This window comes from Bombina bombina, chromosome 11 (genome assembly GCF_027579735.1).
Source record: "Bombina bombina isolate aBomBom1 chromosome 11, aBomBom1.pri, whole genome shotgun sequence".
NCBI lineage: Eukaryota > Metazoa > Chordata > Amphibia > Anura > Bombinatoridae > Bombina > Bombina bombina.
In genome coordinates this window covers 62,685,057-62,707,687 of record NC_069509.1, presented here as the reverse complement: position 1 = coordinate 62,707,687, position 22,631 = coordinate 62,685,057, and the positions used below count along the sequence as shown (strand labels likewise).

Genomic DNA, 22,631 nt, shown 5'->3' with positions numbered 1-22,631 from the left:
TGGCTTATGAGAAGGCTGAACAGCAGCCTCATGAGAGGATTACGGCTCCCTCTCCACATGCTGTTTCTTATTCCTGGATTTTTAAGAACGAAGCTTCCAGGGAACAAACCCGTAAGGCGGCTTCTTGGTTCTCTTTGCATAGCTTTTCAAAATTTTGCAAATTTTATGTGTTTTGCTGAGTTTTTTTTGGGAGAAAGGTACTTAAAGTGGTGGTACCTTCAGTTTAGGTCTGCCTGCCTTTCGTTCTCCCTCCCTGTCCATTCTGTATCCTCTCTGGCTTGGGTATTAGTTTCCCAACAGTAATTGAATGGAATTGTGGACTCTCCATGCCATTTGGAAAGAAAACAAAATGTATGCTTACCTGAAATTCTTTTCTTTCCTGGCAGGGAGAGTCCTCGACCCGCCCTTTTATAATTTTTAAGATGGCATTTATTTTTATATAATCTTCAGGCACCTCTATACCCCTTATGTTCCTCTTTCCTTATTCCCTCGGCTGAATGACTGGGGGAGTATGGGAAGTGGGAGGGATACTTAAAGGGACAGTAGTCAAAATTAAACTTTCATGATTCAGATAGGGCATGTAATTTTAAACAACTTTCCAATTTACTTCTATTATCTAATTTGCTCAATTCTTTAGATATCCTTCGTTGAAGAAATAGCAATGCACATGTGTGAGCCAATCACACGAGGCCTCTATGTGCAGCAACCAATAAGCAGCTACTGAGCATATCTAGATATGCTTTTCAGCAAGTGATATCAAGAGAATGAAGCAAATTAGATAATAGAACTAAATTAGAGAGTTGTTTAAAATGACATGCTCTTTCTAAATCATGAAAGAAAAAATGTGGGTTTCATGTCCCTTTAAGCTTCGCTGGGCTGTCTTTGCCTCCTCCTGGTGGCCAGGAGCTGAATTTCCCAACTGTAATTGAATGGAAATGTGGACTCTCCATGCCAGGAAAGAAAATAATTTATCAGGTAAGCATACATTTTTGTTTTATTTTTTAATTTTCTGCAGTGTAGGATCCCCCCCTTACCCTCCCACCTCTCAGACGCATCTTTACCCTACCACCCTGCTAATGGTCTCCGCCATCTTAGGTACTAGCAGCTGTCTGCTAATACCTAGTTCATGTATGTGTGTGTGTGTATGTATGTGTATATGTATATGTATGTGTATATATATATATATAATTAATTTATGAATTACAAAATGTTTCTGTAGTTTAGTGTCCCACCTCCCCTTTCAATCAATCTTATTGTAGGGCCCCCTCCCCCCTCTAAAATACCCTTTTCCATAGTGTAGTTGAGCCCTCGCTCCGTGTAAAAAACAAACAAAAAAAAAAAACTGCTGTGTAGCGATCCTGCTCCCTCACTCCTGACTCTGCCACACCACCAACGACACCACCGCAAGCTGATGACCGCATCGGTGATCTGCCGATTGTGCTCCTGCTACCATATGAAGCAGATCTCTTCTCTTTCTGGTTGCGAACTTAGCTGTGAGCTGACAGCCAGAATTGCAGCATGAGGGAGAAGGTTGGACATAGCTATTAAGTCAAAACGGTACGCTAGCCAAAGTATCCTGTGATGTAGTAGCTACGTCCATTAGGCTTAAAGGGACAGTTCACCCAAAAACTTTCTCCCCTTTAAATTATTCCCAATGATCCTTTTTACCTGCTAGAGTGTATTAAATTGGTTGCAAGTAGCTCCTTTACTCATATTTCAGCATTTGAAATAGCTGATTTAGCTTGTGGTTTCCCAACCTATACTGAAAGTTTTGATACTGGCGTATACGCTATTGACAAGCCTAAGTAAACACAGCCAGCAGAAGAGATTACACCCTCAGTGGGGGGCATGATAGTTAAGTAATAAAATGATAATTTTCCGTTGTTCTCTCTATGTATTGAGCTTTGGTGTTCCAGACAAATATAAGATAAGGAAGCATGTCTGTGTACATAAAAGTGATAACATAATGAGATCTGATATTACCTGAAGCTCAACCCATTGTAATAGGCTGTGGTTTCAAAGCACAAAACCAGCTACTTCAGATACACAAATAAACCTGAAAATGCAATTTCTCAAATATTTTATACTCTGCAGTTGGTATAACAAGTCATTTAAAATACATTTATGGAAAAACAATTTTACAGTGTACTGTCCCTTTAAGGGGTTAATGCTCAAATCTTTACATAATCGTCTCTTTAGTTTATTATTCTATATGAAATATAGCACTTAAAACCAACCTTTTTCTGGACATGATATTGAAAATTGAAAAATGTCAAACTAAATAATCTTGCTGTTTTAAATATTGTATGAGCTTAAAGTGCATTAAGAAATAATAAACAAAAATTATAGCAGCAAAAAAAAAAATTTATTTTGTGTGTAAGGGAGGAGGCAAAATAAAAGATTTTTAAAGGGCCATGAAACCCAATCAAATTTGCTTCATTCTATTAGTATCCTTTGTTGGATACTTCTGGGAGTTAGCTGTGAGCCATTGATGAAGCATATATGTGCAGACACCAATCACCAGCTAGCTCACAGTAGTGCATTTCTGTTGAAAAAAGGATGCTAAGAGATCGAATAACAGAAATAATTTTGAAGAGTCTCTCTTAATATGACACGCTGCATCTTAATCTTAAAAATCTAATTTTGCTTTTAAAAGTCAAAAACTTTTGTGAATCAGATAGAATATGTAATATTAAGAGATTTAAATAATCTGTCATTGCTTTGCATAGTATGTGTTGTGTTTAGGATTTCTCTACCTATTTTGATGGGTTTGTGTATTCTATTCCAGGAGTCCATAACGTTTTTGACACAACATTCTCAAGAAACTTCAGTCTGTTGGAGGGCCAGCGCGAGTTCATACAGCGCTTCAAAAAACAGAAGGAGGATAAAAAAGCTCTTCCTATGCTGGCTTCTGCCTGCCCAGGTGAATAAACTGATCACACAAGAGAGGGTGAGAATTGGCAGAAACTCACATTATCTGTCCATATTCAATAATATGTGCACAGGTTAAAGAGACATGAAACCTAAATATTTCCTCTTGGTATTCAGATGAACATATCTAGTTCGCCAATCACAAGAGACAAATGTGTGCAGGCACCAATCAGCAGATAGCTCCCTCTAGTGTAGGATATGTGCATGTTCTTTTTTAACAACTGATACCAAGAGAACGAAGTACATTTAAAAACAGAAGTTAATTTAAAAGTGTCTTGAAATAACCTGTGTCTGAATCATGCAAGTTTTTTAATTTTGACTTTTCTTTCCCTTTATTCCTTTGAGTGAGCCATCGCAAATTGTCCCAGTCAGGCGCTGACGACGGCTCAGAGCCGTCACTAGCGACTCACCCAACTTGAGGGCAATCTGGGGGCTCCTACCTACTTCCACCTCGCCGATCTGGCCTGAATAGTGATAGGCATCGCCGGGGGTTCACGATTTGCGTGCAATGACATTATGACGTCACCGCGCATCTTTATAATTAACAATGGACAATATAGGAAAATGGGGGCATGCTGCTTAGAAGCCTGTATCTCAGGCATCTAAGCAGCTGCAGACCCCCAAGACCCACCTTTCCAACGGTATAAGTCTTGGGGATTTGAAAACAAAACAATATTTTTTTTTTTTTTAAAGTAATAAAAAAAAAAAAGATCAAATCCAGCTTAGCACCCAGGTGAGAAATGGGTTAGCAGCCATAGGGTTAAACTGATAAATGAGCAGAGTGCAACAGTATAGTGGTTTAAAGAGACAGTAAACACCTTGTAATAACAATACATTTTGTTTTGTTGCTATAAAATAGCATATCAGCCAAGTCTAAACATTCTCAAAACAAATTAACATTCTTTTTACAGCAGTTGTTTATTATTAGCAAGTTCTGTGAATTTTCAGAGCTAAATTACATAGAAAGGGCGCAAAATAAATAATGAAAGTATATTTCAAAGTTCTTTCATTATGCATACCTAAACAGTGTATATACAAATCTCAAGATTTCTACTGTCCCTTTAATCTAAGATACCCATACGACTATAATTTAAGATACCATAAGTAAAAGGACTACTTATGAATTAAAGGGATACTAAACCCATTTTTTTTCTTTCATGATTCACATAGAGCAGCAATTTTCTAATTTACTCCTATTAATTCTTCTTTGTTCTCTTGCTATCTTTATTTGAATAGCAAGCATTTAAGCTTAGGAGCCGGCCCATTTTTGGTTCAGAACCTGGATAGCGCCTTCTCATTGGTGGCTAAATGTAGGCACCAATCAGCAAGCACTATCCAGGGTGCTAAATCAAAAATGGGCTGGCTCCTTAGCGTAGATTCCTGCTTTTTCAAATATAGCAAGAGAACAAAGAAAAAATGATAGTAGAAGGAAATTAGAAAGTTGCTAAAAAAATTTGCTGCTCTATCTGAATCATGAAAGAAATAAATTGGGTTTAGTGTCCCTTTAAGGCCCTTGCACATGGTAAGCAAATGCATCATCGTTCTACCTATATGCAGCTAGAGCCGGCTAGCAATCCGCAGCTGTCCTGTGGGAAGTGATTTCATTACTTAGTTGAGAGGAGTGAATTGAAAGTTGGGGACTGCGTACATGAATGAGACACTCAGGAGCTGCTGATTGGTTGCTGAACATATATGCCTCGTCATTGGCTCACCTGATGTGCTCAGCTAGCTCCCAATAGTTAACTGCTGCTCCTTCAACAAAGGATACCAAGAGAATAAAACAAATTAGCTAGTAGAAGTAAATTAAAATGTTGTTTATAATTGTATTCCCTATCTGAATCATAAAAGGAAAAAAAATTGGGTTTCATGGCCCTTTAAACATCAAAAAGGACAGTGGAGAGTTGGTGCAGACACAAAAGCTGTCACTAATACTTTGCATTAGAAGGATCTTAAAGGGACACTGAACCCAAATGTTTTATTTCATGATTCAGATAGAGCATGCAATTTTAAGCAACTTTCTGATTTACTCCTATTAGCATTTTTTTGTTCTCTTGCTATCTTTATTTGAAAATCATGAATGTAAATCTTGGCAGCCAGCCCATTTTAGGTTCAGCACCATGGATAGCACTTGCTTATTGGAGGCTGACATTTACCCACCAATAAGCAAGCATAACCCAGGTTCTCAACCAAAAATGGGCCGGCTCCTATGCATTACATTCCTGCTTTTTAAATAAAGATAGCAAGAGAACAAAGAAAAATTGATAATAGGAGTAAATTAGAAAGTTGTTCAAAATGGCATGCTCTATCTGAATCATTAAAGAAAAAAAATGAGTTTAGTATCCCTTTAATCATGAAACACCATTTAATTGAATATTAATTAATCTCTCTGATTAAGTAGTTCTATAAATCCCTTTAAGGCTTAAAATTCAGACACACACATCTGCTATGCAGATATAAAAAGACAATCAGCAAGTAAGCACTGCACTTAAAATCTGCATACAAAAAAGTGTTTTAAAACGATCACTTTGTTTGAAACATATGCATCACTTTGTAGTGCAGGGGCGGCCAATTAGAGACAGAGATAAATGAGCTGCTGCACTGATCAAGCAGTTATTGTGTAGCCTGTCGCAGGGTTAACATTTTGGATCTGTGGGCAGTTGAAAAATTTTGTTGTTGTTTTTTTTTTCTCAACACATAATTAGACATTTTTTATGAGAAAGAAGTTACTTTGTGTTTCTTCCTTTTAAAAACTCATTAACTAAATCAAAGTGACAAATCAAATACTCATTGTCTCAATGTAATGATTTAAAGCCCAGTATCTAAAAATACGCTTCTTTTTTTAAATACATACCTGTTTGTTAATGTAAAAATGCTGCCGATCATCTGCCCGCATCTCAGACCGTATTGAGCAGAGAGATGACGAATCCGGCTTCCTCCAATCGTTGCGTGCCCCCTTTGGCGTCCAGCTTGTGGAGCATGCAACGGTTGGAGGAAGCCGGATTCGCCATCAATATGCAAAATACAGTCTGAGATGCGTGCGGAGGATCAGCGTTATGTTTACCATAACAAAAGGGTAAATATTTAAAAAAGAAGCGTCATTGTAAGGTTTAATGACTTAAAGTGCCCCTATTTTTAAGAGTATTTTTAGATACTGGACTTTAAATCATTAAACTTTACAATCACTTTAATCATTAGTTAAATTAATTATTAAAATGTGTGACTGGTGATAGAGAGAGATCATAGTTATTAAAAATAATTATTAATATATTAGTAAATTATTTGAAATTAGAAGACAAATTTACAGATTTTAGTTAAAAACAAATTTTTTGGGACAGACAATGCTTTTTAGTTCTAGTTTTGAAGCACTGCCTAATAAGACATTATAGTAATTGTTATTGCCTTTAAGAGGGTATTGTATAATATATTACAGTATTTAGATCTTTTGTTTTCTTTTTATGCTTGTACAATGTAAACACCTTGTAAGTACAAGACATTTCTGCAACCAGAACAGTGATGGCTAACCCCAGATGTTTTGGGACTACATTTCCCATGATGCTTAGGCACTCAGTTTAGTTAACCATCATGGGTAATGTAGTTCAGAAAAATCAATGTCAGCCAAGTCTTAAAGTTAAAGTAAAGCCAAGCGTTTTACAAACACTAGGAATGACTATTAAAACAAATAAAGGGGACTTTCATTCATTAAGTATAAGATATTTCATGTAGAAAGCTCCTTTATTTGTTTCAATCAATCGCCATTTTTAGCTGCTACAGCAGCCTACGGCTAAAAAAGTTATTTGCTAAGAGGTAAAGTTTTCACTTCTTAGCCAATAGCCATGCGGTAAATCCGGCTCTCATGGGCGCCAAGCCGGATTTACTGCACGGCTATTGGCTAAGCGGTCAAAACGTCACCTCTTAGCAAAAACATGTTTTATCCGTGGGCTGCTGTAGCAGCTAAGAACGGCGATCGATTGAAACAAAAAAGGGAGCTTTCTACATGAAGTATCTTATACTTCATGAATCAAAGTCTCCTTTATTTGTTTAAATAGTAAATCCTAGAATTTGTACAACGCTAGGATTTACTTTCACTTTAATGTTTTCAAAACAAATTAAAATCCTTTTTACTGCAATTCATTTTTCAACCTCCATCCACCATTTGCCTTATTTGGAGGAGCCAATCTGGGCTTTAGTCTGCAGACAACAAGGCTAACTACTGTCATAAAGTTATTATAAAATGCATTGTTTTGCAGTTATCATCTAAATCCATTTAGGGAGTGATATGTAGCAGAGTTAGGGGCAGAGTTGTTATCTGTCCAGAAATTACCTGGACAGTTCAGGTTTCCAAGAAGGTGACATTGTGCATTTGCAACATAATGTACATGTTTACAGTTATTTATCTTGTGTGTGTGTCTTTGTGTGGGAATATATCTTAGTAGAGGAGATTATCTGTTTGTGTGTCTGTGTTTTTTCAATTTTCCCCTATGTGTGTAAGACTGTGTGAAAGAGTGAGTGTATTTGTGCGTGCGTGCGTTAGCGAGAGAGTGTGTGTGTTTGAGACGGAGTGTTTGTGTGAGAGAGTGTGTGTGTTTGTGTGAGAGAGTGTGTGTGTTTGTGTGAGAGAGTGTGTGTGTTTGTGTGAGAGAGTGTGTGTGTGAGAGAGTGTGTGTGTTGGAGACAGAGTGTTTGTGTGAGAGAGTGTGTGTGTTGGAGACAGAGTGTTTGTGAGAGAGTGTGTGTTTGTGTGAGAGAGTGTGTGTGTTGGAGACAGAGTGTTTGTGTGAGAGAGTGTGTGTGTTTGTGTGAGAGAGTGTGTGTGTTTGTGTGAGAGAGTGTGTGTGTTTGTGTGAGAGAGTGTGTGTGAGTGTGTGTGTGTTTGAGATGGAGTGTTTGTGTGAGAGAGTGTGTGTGTTGGAGACAGAGTGTTTGAGAGAGAGTGTGTGTGTTGGAGACATAGTGTTTGTGAGAGAGTGTGTGTTGGAGACAGAGTGTTTGTGAGAGAGTGTGTGTTTGTGTGAGAGAGTGTGTGTGTTGGAGACAGAGTGTTTGTGTGAGAGAGTGTGTGTGTTGGAGACAGAGTGTTTGTGAGAGAGTGTGTGTTTGTGTGAGAGAGTGTGTGTGTTGGAGACAGAGTGTTTGTGTGAGAGAGTGTGTGTGTGTTTGTGTGAGAGAGTGTGTGTGTTTGTGTGAGAGAGTGTGTGTGTTTGTGTGAGAGAGTGTGTGTGTTTGTGTGAGAGAGTGTGTGTGTTTGTGTGAGAGAGTGTGTGTGTTTGTGTGAGAGAGTGTGTGTGTTTGTGTGAGAGAGTGTGTGTGTGTTTGAGATGGAGTGTTTGTGTGAGAGAGTGTGTGTGTTGGAGACAGAGTGTTTGAGAGAGAGTGTGTGTGTTGGAGACATAGTGTTTGTGAGAGAGTGTGTGTTTGTGTGAGAGAGTGTGTGTGTTGGAGACAGAGTGTTTGTGAGAGAGTGTGTGTTTGTGTGAGAGAGTGTGTGTGTTGGAGACAGAGTGTTTGTGTTAGAGTGTGTGTTTGTGTGAGAGTGTGTGTTTGTGTGAGAGTGTGTGTTTGTGTGAGAGTGTGTGTTTGTGTGAGAGTGTGTGTTTGTGTGAGAGTGTGTGTTTGTGTGAGAGTGTGTGTTTGTGTGAGACAGTGTTTGTGAGAGAGAGAGTGTGTGTGTGTGTGTGAGAGAGTGTGTTTGTGTGAGAGAGTGTGTTTGTGTGAGAGAGTGTGTGTGTTTGAGACAGTGTTTGTGAGAGAGAGAGAGAGAGAGAGAGAGAGTGTGTGTGTGAGAGAGAGTTTGTGAGATTGTGACTATCTATGTGCAAGTTTGTGTTTATGTTCTATTATACATAGTGTGTACTCTGCAAAAAATGTTTTGCTGTGCTCGGCACAAGAGTGTTTAGGTTCAGCCTGAACTAAAGGTGGCAACCCTAGTTAGGGGGCAAAATAAATAATGAAAATATATTGCAAAGTTACTTCATTATGCATAACTAAACATTTTATATACAAATTGCAATGTGTTTACTGTCCCTTTAAATACGCAATACTTTTGTACAGAGTTTTCTGCTTACTGAAGAAGATAATGTTCTTTGAACTCTGTGACCTAGACTTGAAGTTTGGTGTAATCTTGTCATTTCAGGGTGGGTCTGTTACGCAGAGAAAACCCACGGAAGTTTTATCATTCCGTACATCAGCAGCATTAAGTCCCCACAGCAGGTGATGGGATCCCTGGTCAAAAGCCACTTTGCACAGGAGAAGGTGAGGACGCACTTGCAGATCTGTTGCGTGTCGATGGTTCACATCATTGTTGCATCAAACTCTTAACCCTTCTCTCTCCTTCCTCATACTGTGGGTGTAGAATTTAAAGCCCAACCAGATCTACCATGTCACTGTCATGCCTTGCTATGACAAGAAGCTGGAAGCCTCAAGGCCGGACTTTTTCAACCAGGAATACGAGACCAGGGATGTGGATTGTGTGATTACAACTGGTGAGTCCATATCAGGGGTGTCCAACTATTTAAATAGGAGGTCATATTGCATTTTTTTTAGTCACAATCAAAATCTTTTTTTATATATAAATAATAATTACTCAAAAGAAGTGTCACAGATCTACTGATACACAAGGATGACTCCGATACATATACGTTATCTTGTATATAAAAGAAAGAAGTCTGGATTGTATATATTGCCAAAGAGTAATTTGTGATATGGAATTTGGAAGGAACATAAAATGACTGGAGCGTTATATTGTGGCCCCAAGACCTTAGGTTAGACAAGACACGTGTTTATTTACGGTTTCTATTACTTTCTTTCTGTAGTAATGATAGGGTGTTTTTATATAGGGGAAGTGTTGCGAATGCTGGAATTAGAGGGCCTCTCTTTGTCTGATGTGGACCCCACTCCTCTTGACTCGCTGTAAGTACACGGGGGGTTGTCTTGTTTCCTAATAAATAACTAATAATACAGTTACAAATTGCATGTTTATTTGTTTTTAAAGCGCTGGTCAAAACATTTTTTCATAGAAAATGGTAATTCCTACAGGTGGTAGGTGCCATAGCAGGTTATTTATAATTATTGTTTGACAGTTTTTCATTCACCAGAGGCTTGCTTTCTACTGTAAGATCTTATTTTATCATTTGTAACATTATTGTTGCTTTTAAAGAACCAGTAAATTCAAAATTTAAACTTTCATGATTCAGATAGAGCATACAATTTTAAACAACTTTCCAGTTTACTTCTGTTCTGTAATTTGCTTCGTTCTCTTTGTATCCTTTGTTGAAAATCATACCTAGGTAGGCTCAGGAGCAGGAATGCACTACTGGGAGCTAGCTGGTGGTTGCTGGCTGCACATATACGGCTCATCATTGGCTCACCCAATGTACTCAACTAGCTCCCAGTAGTGCATGACTGCACCATCAACAAAGGATACCAAGAGAATGAAGTAAATTTGATAATATATATAGATTGTAAAGTTTATGTGCTCTATTTGAATCATGGAATTTAAAAATGTCCCTTTCACCTGTTTTCATATTACAATTTTTATTTTTTTTCCAAGGCAAAAATGGTGTTCTAAGCTTAGGTTGATCTTGCCAAACATAATAGTTAAATAGAAATTCTAATGCAAAAATACTTTCCAGCTCCTGAACATGGGCAATTAGCTGTAGCATTGCCGTTTCTAGCTGTCTATGTCATTTTAGAGTAGATGGTGCATGTTATTTTAATGGAACATACAGCACAACTGCTCTGATCAGTAAACCTTGTACTGTATCTAATTAAACAAAACCTAAACTACTGCACCCGGTGAGTTTTCACTGTCACCTACACAAAAGGATATGGGACACTACAGTTATCCTTTTTTGTGGGGTGACACAGAGTTAATTGGGGACTATACTATTAAAACTAATAAACTGCTAGTATTTTTTTTACTTTGGTGTCCCTTTAACGCAAGGGAAGGGGGAAGAGAGAGCTTAGTCTGGCTGTGTGACAGCTGGGCCAAGGTGCTTCTTAGCTGTACCTGTGTATGTCCCATAACCCCCAACTGTCCCAATTTTCACGCATTGCCCCATGCATTTCTATTAAGCCCATACTCGGAAGCAGCTGGCTTTTCTCTCCCAGGGTTAGATACCGGTTAGATTCCCTGTGGAAAAGGAATGGTGTGTGTGGGTTAAGCAGGAGTAAGAAGGCTGTATACCTCTAACCTCTGGTAGTGATGATGTAGTGCTTGCCAACCCCAGGACCCCATACAATGAATTACAGATACCCTTATATGATGTGTGTGTGTGTGTATCTGCATGTATAAGTGTAAGCTATGTAGTGTGTGTGTGTGTATCTGCATGTATAAGTGTAAGCTGTGTAGTGTGTGTGTGTATCTGCATGTATAAGTGTAAGCTATGTAGTGTGTGTATCTGCATGTATAAGTGTAAGCTATGTAGTGTGTGTGTATAGCTGCATGTATAAGTGTAAGCTATGTAGTGTGTGTGTGTGTGTAAATCTGCATGTATAAGTTTATGCTATGCAGTGTGTGTATATGTATAAGTGTGTGTATCTGCATGTATAAGTGTATGCTATGTAGTGTGTGTATCTGTATGTATAAGTGTAAGCTATGTAGTGTGTGTGTATCTGCATGTATAAGTGTAAGCTGTGTAGTGTGTGTGTCTGTATGTATAAGTGTAAGCTGTGTAGTGTGTGTGTCTGTATGTATAAGTGTAAGCTGTGTAGTGTGTGTGTCTGTATGTATAAGTGTAAGCTATGTAGTGTGTGTGTCTGTATGTATAAGTGTAAGCTGTGTAGTGTGTGTGTCTGTATGTATAAGTGTAAGCTGTGTAGTGTGTGTGTCTGTATGTATAAGTGTAAGCTGTGTAGTGTGTGTGTCTGTATGTATAAGTGTAAGCTATGTAGTGTGTGTGTATCTGCATGTATAAGTGTAAGCTGTGTAGTGTGTGTGTCTGTATGTATAAGTGTATGCTATATAGTGTGTGTGTATCTGTAGGTATAAGTGTATGCTGTGTAGTGTGTGTATCTGCATGTATAAGTGTATGCTATGTAGTGTGTGTGTATCTGCATGTATAAGTGTATGCTATGTAGTGTGTGTGTATCTGCATGTATAAGTGTATGCTATGTAGTGTGTGTGTATCTGTATGTATAAGTGAAAGCTATGTAGTGCGTGTGTATCTGCATGTATAAGTGTATGCTATGTAGTGTGTGTGTATCTGCATGTATAAGTGTATGCTATGTAGTGTGTGTGTATCTGTATGTATAAGTGAAAGCTATGTAGTGCGTGTGTATCTGCATGTATAAGTGTATGCTATGTAGTGTGTGTGTATCTGCATGTATAAGTGTATGCTATGTAGTGTGTGTGTGTATCTGCATGTGTAAGTGTTTCTGTGTATTTGAGCGTGTGTACATGTATATGTGTAGATTGTGTTACTGTGCATTTTTGCTGACTTTAAAGGCCAGAATCTAAAATATTTATGGGGAATGCAGAGAGCAGTTTTAAAAAATCTATATTAAATGTCCAATTAAGATTAAAATATTTAGCACTGTTTCTGCAAAGGCTAATTAAATACAGAGCTCACATAGCTATACCAGTGGTTTGAGCTTGTGTTTGATTTGCTGTCTAAGAGTATTAAAAGATATGACTTTAATAAGAATTTTATTTATATTACTTTGGTCTTATGATTATTTTTTTTTAAGCCCCATCCCTGCTCCTGCCCACCACATATTGCACTTATGCCACGGTGGAGGGGTCCCTCTTTTGAATTTTGAAATGTTGGGAGGTATGATCTCTTGAATAGGAGAGAGGCAGCAGTGAGCCCCCACACCTCCCATGCATAACGCCACGGTGTAAGATCATTTTACTGGGTGCCAGAGTCCATTTTCTAGATATCATGATGTCCTGGCACCCAACATTTGTCAAGCCCTGTATTACAATGTGCATTACTGAAAACTTTTCAAGACCAGCTTGATATCTTTCGATCTTCTGTCCTTAAAAGGTATGACGCCCTTGTGTATCAGGAAACTCTAGTTTTGATTCATTATTTTAGATTAGCCAACTACTTACAGTTAAGGATCATCAGCACCATTTCTCTTTTGGGCGATTGGTAGCAAGTTTATTCTTTTGAGTATATATGTTTGTCAAGCTTTTAAGAATGAAGGTGCAAATGCATTCTGGGTTACTTGTGTCATGTTCTTACACAGATTCAGCAGTGTGGTGGAAGAGGAGCCGGTCGGTCATGAGGGAGGAGGATCCGGGGGATACCTGGAGCACATTTTCAAACATGCTGCACAAGAGCTCTTTGGTGTCCATGTGGACAAAATAACATACAAGCCTTTAAAGTAAGATGCTGTGAACACCAACAGAATTTGCCTCATTGTGGTACTAATAAACCAGTGTTTGCATTGTAACACCCGTGGTTCTTTATTTAAAGAGATATGAAACAGTGCTCCTTTATTAAAAACAAATATGTTAAATCAACGTCAACCTAAAAAACAGCAAACAACTTACTTGTTTTCTTGTAAAATGAGCACTTAGACATTCTCAGTGTAGCCACTGCCCTCAGGGAGATGAGAGAGCTGACATGTTGTTGCATTGTGCCTCTTCTGAGCATGGGCAAAACATACTTCCTGTTTATCTTGTATTCACTGAATAGTAAATCAGCTCATGTTACGCTAGAGGTTTTATCACATCAAGCTAGATATGCCTTCCCTGTAGAGACTCAAGCCTCCTTATAATAATGGACCCAACACAAATGAAGTTTTAAAAAAAAAGCAATAAAAGGTAAAGTCTTTTTAAAATGATGAATAATACATATCGCAAAGATTTCTATTAAGTATAAGCCTCCACTTAGTGCTTTTGTATTACAAGGAAACAGTTTCATATCCCTTTTAAAGGCAAGTAACTATCTTAGTGGTTTTATAATGTGTAGCATATAGTTAACAATCAAAACAAGACAAATAGATTAAAGGGACACTGAACCCAAATTTACTTTCTAATTTACTGCTATTATCATTTTTTCTTCGTTCTCTTGCTATCTTTATTTGAAAAAGAAGGCATCTAAGCTAAGGAGTCAGCCAATGTTTGGTTCAGTATACCTGGACAGCACTTGTTTATTGGTGGGTGAATTTATCCACCAATCGGCAAGAACAACCCAGATTGTTCACCAAAATTGGGCCGGCATCTAAACTTACATTCTTGCTTTATAAATAAAGATACCAAGAGAATGAAGACAATTTGATAATAGGAGTAAATTAGAAAGTTGCTTAAAATGTAATGCTCTATCTGAATCACAAAAGAAAAACATTGGGTTCAGTGTCCCTTTAAATATTAAGTTACATAACTGTTAAATCAGCCTAAATCAACTGAAAACAAAAAATGTTTAATACCAACACATTATTAATTATTATTATTAAATTTGTCTCCATTTATTACCTGCTCCCCTAACTATGGCCTAGATTTAGAGTTCGGCGGTAAAAGGGCTGTTAACGCTCCGCGGGTTTTTTTCTGGCCGCACCATAAATTTAACTCTGGTATCGAGAGTTCAAACAAATGCTGCGTTAGGCTCCAAAAAAGGAGCGTAGAGCATTTTTACCGCAAATGCAACTCTCGATACCAGAGTTGCTTACGGACGCGGCCGGCATCAAAAACGTGCTCGTGCACGATTCTCCCATAGGAAACAATGGGGCTGTTTGAGCTGAAAAAAAACCTAACACCTGCAAAAAAGCAGCGTTCAGCTCCTAACGCAGCCCCATTGTTTCCTATGGGGAAACACCTCCTAAGTCTGCACCTAACACCCTAACATGTACCCCGAGTCTAAACACCCCTAACCTTACACTTATTAACCCCTAATCTGCCGCCCCCGCTATCGCTGACCCCTGCATTACACTTTTAACCCCTAATCTGCCGCTCCGTAAACCGCCGCCACCTACGTTATCCCTATGTACCCCTAATCTGCTGCCCTAACATCGCCGACCCCTATGTTATATTTATTAACCCCTAATCTGCCCCCCACAACGTCGCCGACACCTACCTACACTTATTAACCCCTAATCTGCCGAGCGGACCTGAGCGCTACTATAATAAAGTTATTAACCCCTAATCCGCCTCACTAACCCTATCATAAATAGTATTAACCCCTAATCTGCCCTCCCTAACATCGCCGACACCTACCTTCAATTATTAACCCCTAATCTGCCGACCGGAGCTCACCGCTATTCTAATAAATGTATTAACCCCTAAAGCTAAGTCTAACCCTAACACTAACACCCCCCTAAGTTAAATATAATTTTTATCTAACGAAATAAATTAACTCTTATTAAATAAATAATTCCTATTTAAAGCTAAATACTTACCTGTAAAATACATCCTAATATAGCTACAATATAAATTATAATTATATTATACCTATTTTAGGATTAATATTTATTTTACAGGCAACTTTGTATTTATTTTAACCAGGTACAATAGCTATTAAATAGTTAAGAACTATTTAATAGTTACCTAGTTAAAATAATTACAAATTTACCTGTAAAATAAATCCTAACCTAAGATATAATTAAACCTAACACTACCCTATCAATAAAATAATTAAATAAACTACCTACAATTACCTACAATTAACCTAACACTACACTATCAATAAATTAATTAAACACAATTGCTACAAATAAATAACATTAAATAAACTATCTAAAGTACAAAAAATAAAAAAGAACTAAGTTACAGAAAATAATAAAATATTTACAAACATAAGAAAAATATTACAACAATTTTAAACTAATTACACCTACTCTAAGCCCCCTAATAAAATAACAAAGCCCCCCAAAATAAAAAATTCCCTACCCTATTCTAAAATACAAATATTACAAGCTCTTTTACCTTACCAGCCCTGAACAGGGCCCTTTGCGGGGCATGCCCCAAGAATTTCAGCTCTTTTGCCTGTAAAAAAAAACATACTATACCCCCCCCCCAACATTACAACCCACCACCCACATACCCCTAATCTAACCCAAACCCCCCTTAAATAAACCTAACACTACCCCCCTGATGATCTTCCTACCTTGTCTTCACCATGCCAGGTTCACCGATCCGTCCTGGCTCCAAGATCTTCATCCAACCCAAGCGGGGGCTAGACATCCACTGAAGAAGTCCAGAAGAGGGTCCAAAGTCTTCCTCCTATCCGGCAAGAAGAGGACATCCGGACCGGCAAACATCTTCTCCAAGCGGCATCTTCTATCTTCTTCCATCCGATGACGACCGGCTCCATCTTGAAGACCTCCAGCGCGGATCCATCCTCTTCTTCCGACGACTAGACGACGAATGACGGTTCCTTTAAGGGACGTCATCCAAGATGGCGTCCCTCGAATTCCGATTGGCTGATAGGATTCTATCAGCCAATCGGAATTAAGGTAGGAATTTTCTGATTGGCTGATGGAATCAGCCAATCAGAATATAGTTCAATCCGATTGGCTGATCCAATCAGCCAATCAGATTGAGCTCGCATTCTATTGGCTGATCGGAACAGCCAATAGAATGCGAGCTCAATCTGATTGGCTGATTGGATCAGCCAATCGGATTGAACTATATTCTGATTGGCTGATTCCATCAGCCAATCAGAAAATTCCTACCTTAATTCCGATTGGCTGATAGAATCCTATCAGCCAATCGGAATTCGAGGGACGCCATCTTGGATGACGTCCCTTAAAGGAACCGTCATTCGTCGTCTAGTCGTCGGAAGAAGAGGATGGATCCGCGCTGGAGGTCTTCAAGATGGAGCCGGTCGTCATCGGATGGAAGAAGATAGAAGATGCCGCTTGGAGAAGATGTTTGCCGGTCCGGATGTCCTCTTCTTGCCGGATAGGAGGAAGACTTTGGACCCTCTTCTGGACTTCTTCAGTGGATGTCTAGCCCCCGCTTGGGTTGGATGAAGATCTTGGAGCCAGGACGGATCGGTGAACCTGGCATGGTGAAGACAAGGTAGGAAGATCATCAGGGGGGTAGTGTTAGGTTTATTTAAGGGGGGTTTGGGTTAGATTAGGGGTATGTGGGTGGTGGGTTGTAATGTTGGGGGGGGGGTATAGTATGTTTTTTTTTACAGGCAAAAGAGCTGAAATTCTTGGGGCATGCCCCGCAAAGGGCCCTGTTCAGGGCTGGTAAGGTAAAAGAGCTTGTAATATTTGTATTTTAGAATAGGGTAGGGAATTTTTTATTTTGGGGGGCTTTGTTATTTTATTAGGGGGCTTAGAGTAGGTGTAATTAGTTTAAAATTGTTGTAATATTTTTCTTATGTTTGTAAATATTTTATTATTTTCTGTAACTTAGTTCTTTTTTATTTTTTGTACTTTAGATAGTTTATTTAATGTTATTTATTTGTAGCAATTGTGTTTAATTAATTTATTGATAGTGTAGTGTTAGGTTAATTGTAGGTAATTGTAGGTAGTTTATTTAATTATTTTATTGATAGGGTAGTGTTAGGTTTAATTATATCTTAGGTTAGGATTTATTTTACAGGTAAATTTGTAATTATTTTAACTAGGTAACTATTAAATAGTTCTTAACTATTTAATAGCTATTGTACCTGGTTAAAATAATTACAAAGTTGCCTGTAAAATAAATATTAATCCTAAAATAGGTATAATATAATTATAATTTATATTGTAGCTATATTAGGATGTATTTTACAGGTAAGTATTTAGCTTTAAATAGGAATTATTTATTTAATAAGAGTTAATTTATTTCGTTAGATAAAAATTATATTTAACTTAGGGGGGTGTTAGTGTTAGGGTTAGACTTAGCTTTAGGGGTTAATACATTTATTAGAATAGCGGTGAGCTCCGGTCGGCAGATTAGGGGTTAATAATTGAAGGTAGGTGTCGGCGATGTTAGGGAGGGCAGATTAGGGGTTAATACTATTTATGATAGGGTTAGTGAGGCGGATTAGGGGTTAATAACTTTATTATAGTAGCGCTCAGGTCCGCTCGGCAGATTAGGGGTTAATAAGTGTAGGTAGGTGTCGGCGACGTTGTGGGGGGCAGATTAGGGGTTAATAAATATAACATAGGGGTCGGCGATGTTAGGGGTAGCAGATTAGGGGTACATAGGGATAACGTAGGTGGCGGCGATTTGCGGTCGGAAGATTAGGGGTTAATTATTTTAAGTAGCTTGCGGCGACGTTGTGGGGGGCAAGTTAGGGGTTAATAGATATAATACAGGGGTCGGCGGTGTTAGGGGCAGCAGATTAGGGGTACATAAGTATAACGTAGGTGGCGGTCGGCAGATTAGGGGTTAAAAATTTTAATCGAGTGGCGGCGATGTGGGGGGACCTCGGTTTAGGGGTACATAGGTAGTTTATGGGTGTTAGTGTACTTTAGGGTACAGTAGTTAAGAGCTTTATAAACCGGCGTTAGCCAGAAAGCTCTTAACTCCTGCTATTTTCAGGCGGCTGGAATCTTGTCGTTAGAGCTCTAACGCTCACTGCAGAAACGACTCTAAATACCAGCGTTAGAAAGATCCCATTGAAAAGATAGGCTACGCAAATGGCGTAGGGGGATCTGCGGTATGGAAAAGTCGCGGCTGAAAAGTGAGCGTTAGACCCTTTAATCACTGACTCCAAATACCAGCGGGCGCCCAAAACCAGCGTTAGGAGCCTCTAACGCTGGTTTTGACGGCTACCGCCGAACTCTAAATCTAGGCCTATATGTCTAGGCCACGGATGGGGAACCTTGGCACTTCTCATGTTTCAGAACTACATTATCCATGATGCTCAACTGGACTTCAGCATGCCAGTTCTGAAACATCTGGAGAGCCAAGGTTCCCCATCCCTGGTCTAGGCAACCTGGTTGAAAACCATTGTGTTAAACAAGTACAGATATATTTAACCCGGTCTAAATCACCCTTTTAGGAACAAAGACTTCCAAGAGGTGACCCTGGAAAAGGACGGCAATATTTTGTTGCAGTTCGCATTAGCATACGGCTTTCGGAATATTCAGAACCTGGTACAGAAGCTTAAACGAGGACGCTGTCCGTATCACTACGTGGAGGTTATGGCCTGTCCTTCAGGTACTTGTTGTCTGTAATTACAGTCATAAATTGCTAAATTTAAAGAAACCTTATACTTGTCCATTAATTAATTAGTTTAACCCCTTCGCTTCTAAGCCTTTTTTCACCACATTGCTGTGGAGCCACCAATCAGTATCTAGCTCCCGCTAGTGCATTGCTGTTCCTGGTCCTACCTAGGTATGCTTTTTGACAAAGGATACCAAAAGAACAAAGCAAATTATATAAAAGAAGTCAAATGGAAAGTTTAAAATTGAAATAAATAAATATTTTGGGCCAGATTTCGAGTGGAGTGCAAAATTTGCTTTTTCTTGATCGTGATATTAGTGCTCCACTCGTAATACCAGCGCACGTAAATGTGCACTGGTATTACAGGTAAAGCATAATGCGAACGCAACCTCCTGTTCGCATTGCAGGGAAGCTTTGCGCTGATGAGAGCGCGCTTCCATAGGCTCCAATGGGAGCCTCGTTCTGATGTCGTCAGACACGGCACAGAACCTAGCACAGCGATGGGCAGCCAATCTTAAATATATAAGTATATGAATATACATAAATATTTGTGTTTATATGTGTAAATATACACATATTGACACATAAATATATATGTATATAATCATATACATATATATATATATATATATAAAGTTTAAACACAGCCCCATAGACCGCAATGTAAAGTGACGTTTTTTTTCTAACACACTTTAACCCCTTAAAACTGCTTTGTGCAGTTGTTTTAATAAAAAATTAAGGTGCTACAATTTTATTTATTTAAAAAGGAACCTCACACTTAAATTTCGGAGCAATTGGGTGACATTTTTAAAATTAACCAGAGATTTGATCTCTGGTTAATTTTCGGAGCGCAATAACCAGCCGCTTGTAATGGCTGGTTATTTATCGTGTGCACGTAAATGGGCAAAATTGCCCATTTATAGGCGCGCAATAAATTAGTGCTCCACTTGTAATCTAGCCCTTTGTGTTTAATATCCCTTTAATGCTTAAAGGGACATTAAACACTAAATACATGCTAGATAGAATGATGCATTCAAAGAAAAGATTAGTCCATGAGTAACATGTAGATGTATTTTTTAAAGTTTCATTAGTTGACAAAATAAGTGTAAAGTTTTAGTGTCTATAAAACACTGGGAGCTGCCATGTTGTAACTTGTGTTACCTTCTCTGCTGTGGCCAATTAGGGTCAGTTATAAATAGGTCACTAGAGTGTGCAGCCAATGGTTGTGCTGGATTTAACAGTGTTCTGCACTTCTATTTCTAACAGGAACTGAAAAGCTCACAATTTCAGAATGGAATTACAGGCAAAGAGGACAAAATAAATAATGAAAGTATATTGCAGAGTTGTCTTATTATATACAATTTATAATTTTATATTACCATCTCAAAGTGTTAAATGTCCCTTTAAATTATTTACAGCGATATTTGAATAGGATACATACACTGATCCTTCCGTCCTCTTTGGCACCTACCTAGAATATCCTATTATGTTGGTTGAATATCCCTGATAATCCTGTTTCTTGTTTAGGTTGTTTAAATGGCGGAGGCCAAATAAAAGCAGATGGAGAGTCTGGGAAGGATTTACTTCAGCGAGTGGAGCAGCTGTACAACACAGTGAAGACAGAGCCCTTGGAGGGGAACATGCGAGTCACACAGCTGTATGAGCAGTGGTTGGGAGGCAGCGATTCTACGAAAGCAAAGCAGTCTCTGCACACACAGTACCATGCGGTGGAGAAAATAAATAGCAATCTGAACATTAAGTGGTAAATTAATGCAGAATACATCAACTATGGTTCTTAAAAGATTCCAACATAGACAATTAACAGCAGCTTCCACTGAGTGATAGTGTAGTTGAAGACAGAGACTCTGCCAAGTCTCCAGTAGTTCACAATATTAAGGAAATGTCCACATCACTGTGTTTATAAATCTTCTCTTTTATTTAAGTACAGACATCAAAAATGACGTTTCGGGTTTTTAACCCTTATTCATGCATGAATAAGGGTTAAATGCCCAAAATGTCGCTTTGATGTCTGTACTTTAATAAAGGAGAAAATTTATAACACAGATATGTGGACATTTTCTTCATATGGTTCTTAAAAGAACATTAAACACCTCTAGCTTTTGTGTAAAAATTGTGTTTGTCCCACGTTCCCTAGAAATGCCAAAAAGCAAATTCTGGAACCTGCTTTTGCTGCAGAGCCATAGCTGGTGTAAACAATTTTCAACACTTTGAAAACCTAGGTTACAGATTGTGCTTTTGGCCTCTAGGGAGCGTAGGACAAAAGCATAAACTTTACACCAACACAAGAGATGTTTAATGTTGCATTTAAGTACCAACAAAAGGCTGGATTTTAAGAACTGGACTTATTGGAGGCTCACTCGTGATTTACTTGAATTTGGGTAGGGAAATGATTTGGTTCTGGACTGTTACATGTGCTTGAGGACTGGAGGTGAGAAACAATACAAAGCAAACTAAATGCAATACAACCCTCTCTTGGGAATTACGTTAAAATTACACCATCGTTATAAAACTATGATTGCCGACATTACTATGTTTGAAAATATTAATCTATATGTTGTCCTGTTTTGTACATTTATTTCTACAAGGATTACATTTAGAAAATCTTGATATACAGAATAGTGCCTTTTTAAATGTTATTCATCAAATTGTATAAAAATTTACTCCAGTGTTCTCCCCAGACTTATTTAATGGGCACACTACCCGGCTGATTTTACTAACCACCTGGCTATAGATGAAGCTAAAATGAATTAATATTAATTATTTTCAATGTTTGTTGCATAATTTATCATTAAATATAATTCATGTAAAATTATACAATTTCTGACATTAATAGTTTAATTAATAATATATATATATATATATATATTTATTTATATATCAGAAAATGTAATAATATTGCAAAGTGTTGCCCTCACCCAGCTTTATAATGCCACCCGGCTGGCAATATCTTCTGTGGAGAACACTGCACACTATAATATATATATATATATATATATATATATATATATATATATATATATATATATAATTTGGATGTTTATAAATCCCTTCTAAAGTATATTGTATTGTTTTGGTTTATTGGCATCGGTTGTTGTGCCAGATAAAATGTTTGCATTTCATAGCTGGTCTACTTCTGCCTTACATTGTAATTATTATACTGTCCTCTTGTGACTAAATGTGTATATCGCATGGATCAAGTTTGAAAACATCTGTACAAAATAATTTGAATCATGTAATTAAAAAAATATTTTTTCATTCAGTGTTTTATAAATTTATTTTTGAATGAGCTATTGAGGCCAATTTAACAAATGTCTGTCGGACCTGATCCGACAGACATCGCTGAATGCGGAGAGCAATACGATCTCCGTATTCAGCATTGCACCAGCAGCTCACAAGAGCTGCTGGTGAAACGCCTCCCCCTGCAGACTCGCGGCCAATGGGCCACCAGCAGGGGGGTGTCAATCAACCCGATCGTACTTGATCGTGTTGAATTGTGGCGATTCTTTAGACCGCTGCTCCATAACTTGTGTTTCTGGCGAGTCTGAACACTCGCCAGAAACACGGGCCCACAAGCTCCGTTCGGAGCTTGATAGATAGGCCCCATAGTGCTTGAGGTTTATCAGTTCAT

General features: G+C 38.2%; 1 protein-coding gene across 1 annotated transcript in view; it reads left to right on the top strand.

Moving 5' to 3' along the window:
* Positions 1-21,965, top strand: part of CIAO3 (cytosolic iron-sulfur assembly component 3) — a 40,204-nt gene extending 18,239 nt beyond the window's left edge. Inside the window, exons 5-11 of the mRNA XM_053695270.1 lie at positions 2,789-2,923; positions 9,062-9,180; positions 9,281-9,410; positions 9,765-9,837; positions 13,120-13,257; positions 18,819-18,976; positions 20,510-21,965. Coding sequence (XP_053551245.1) covers positions 2,789-2,923; positions 9,062-9,180; positions 9,281-9,410; positions 9,765-9,837; positions 13,120-13,257; positions 18,819-18,976; positions 20,510-20,748 — 992 coding nt within the window. The 3' untranslated portion in view covers positions 20,749-21,965. The remainder of the gene's footprint in view (positions 1-2,788; positions 2,924-9,061; positions 9,181-9,280; positions 9,411-9,764; positions 9,838-13,119; positions 13,258-18,818; positions 18,977-20,509) is intronic.
* Positions 21,966-22,631: the final 666 nt, after the last annotated feature.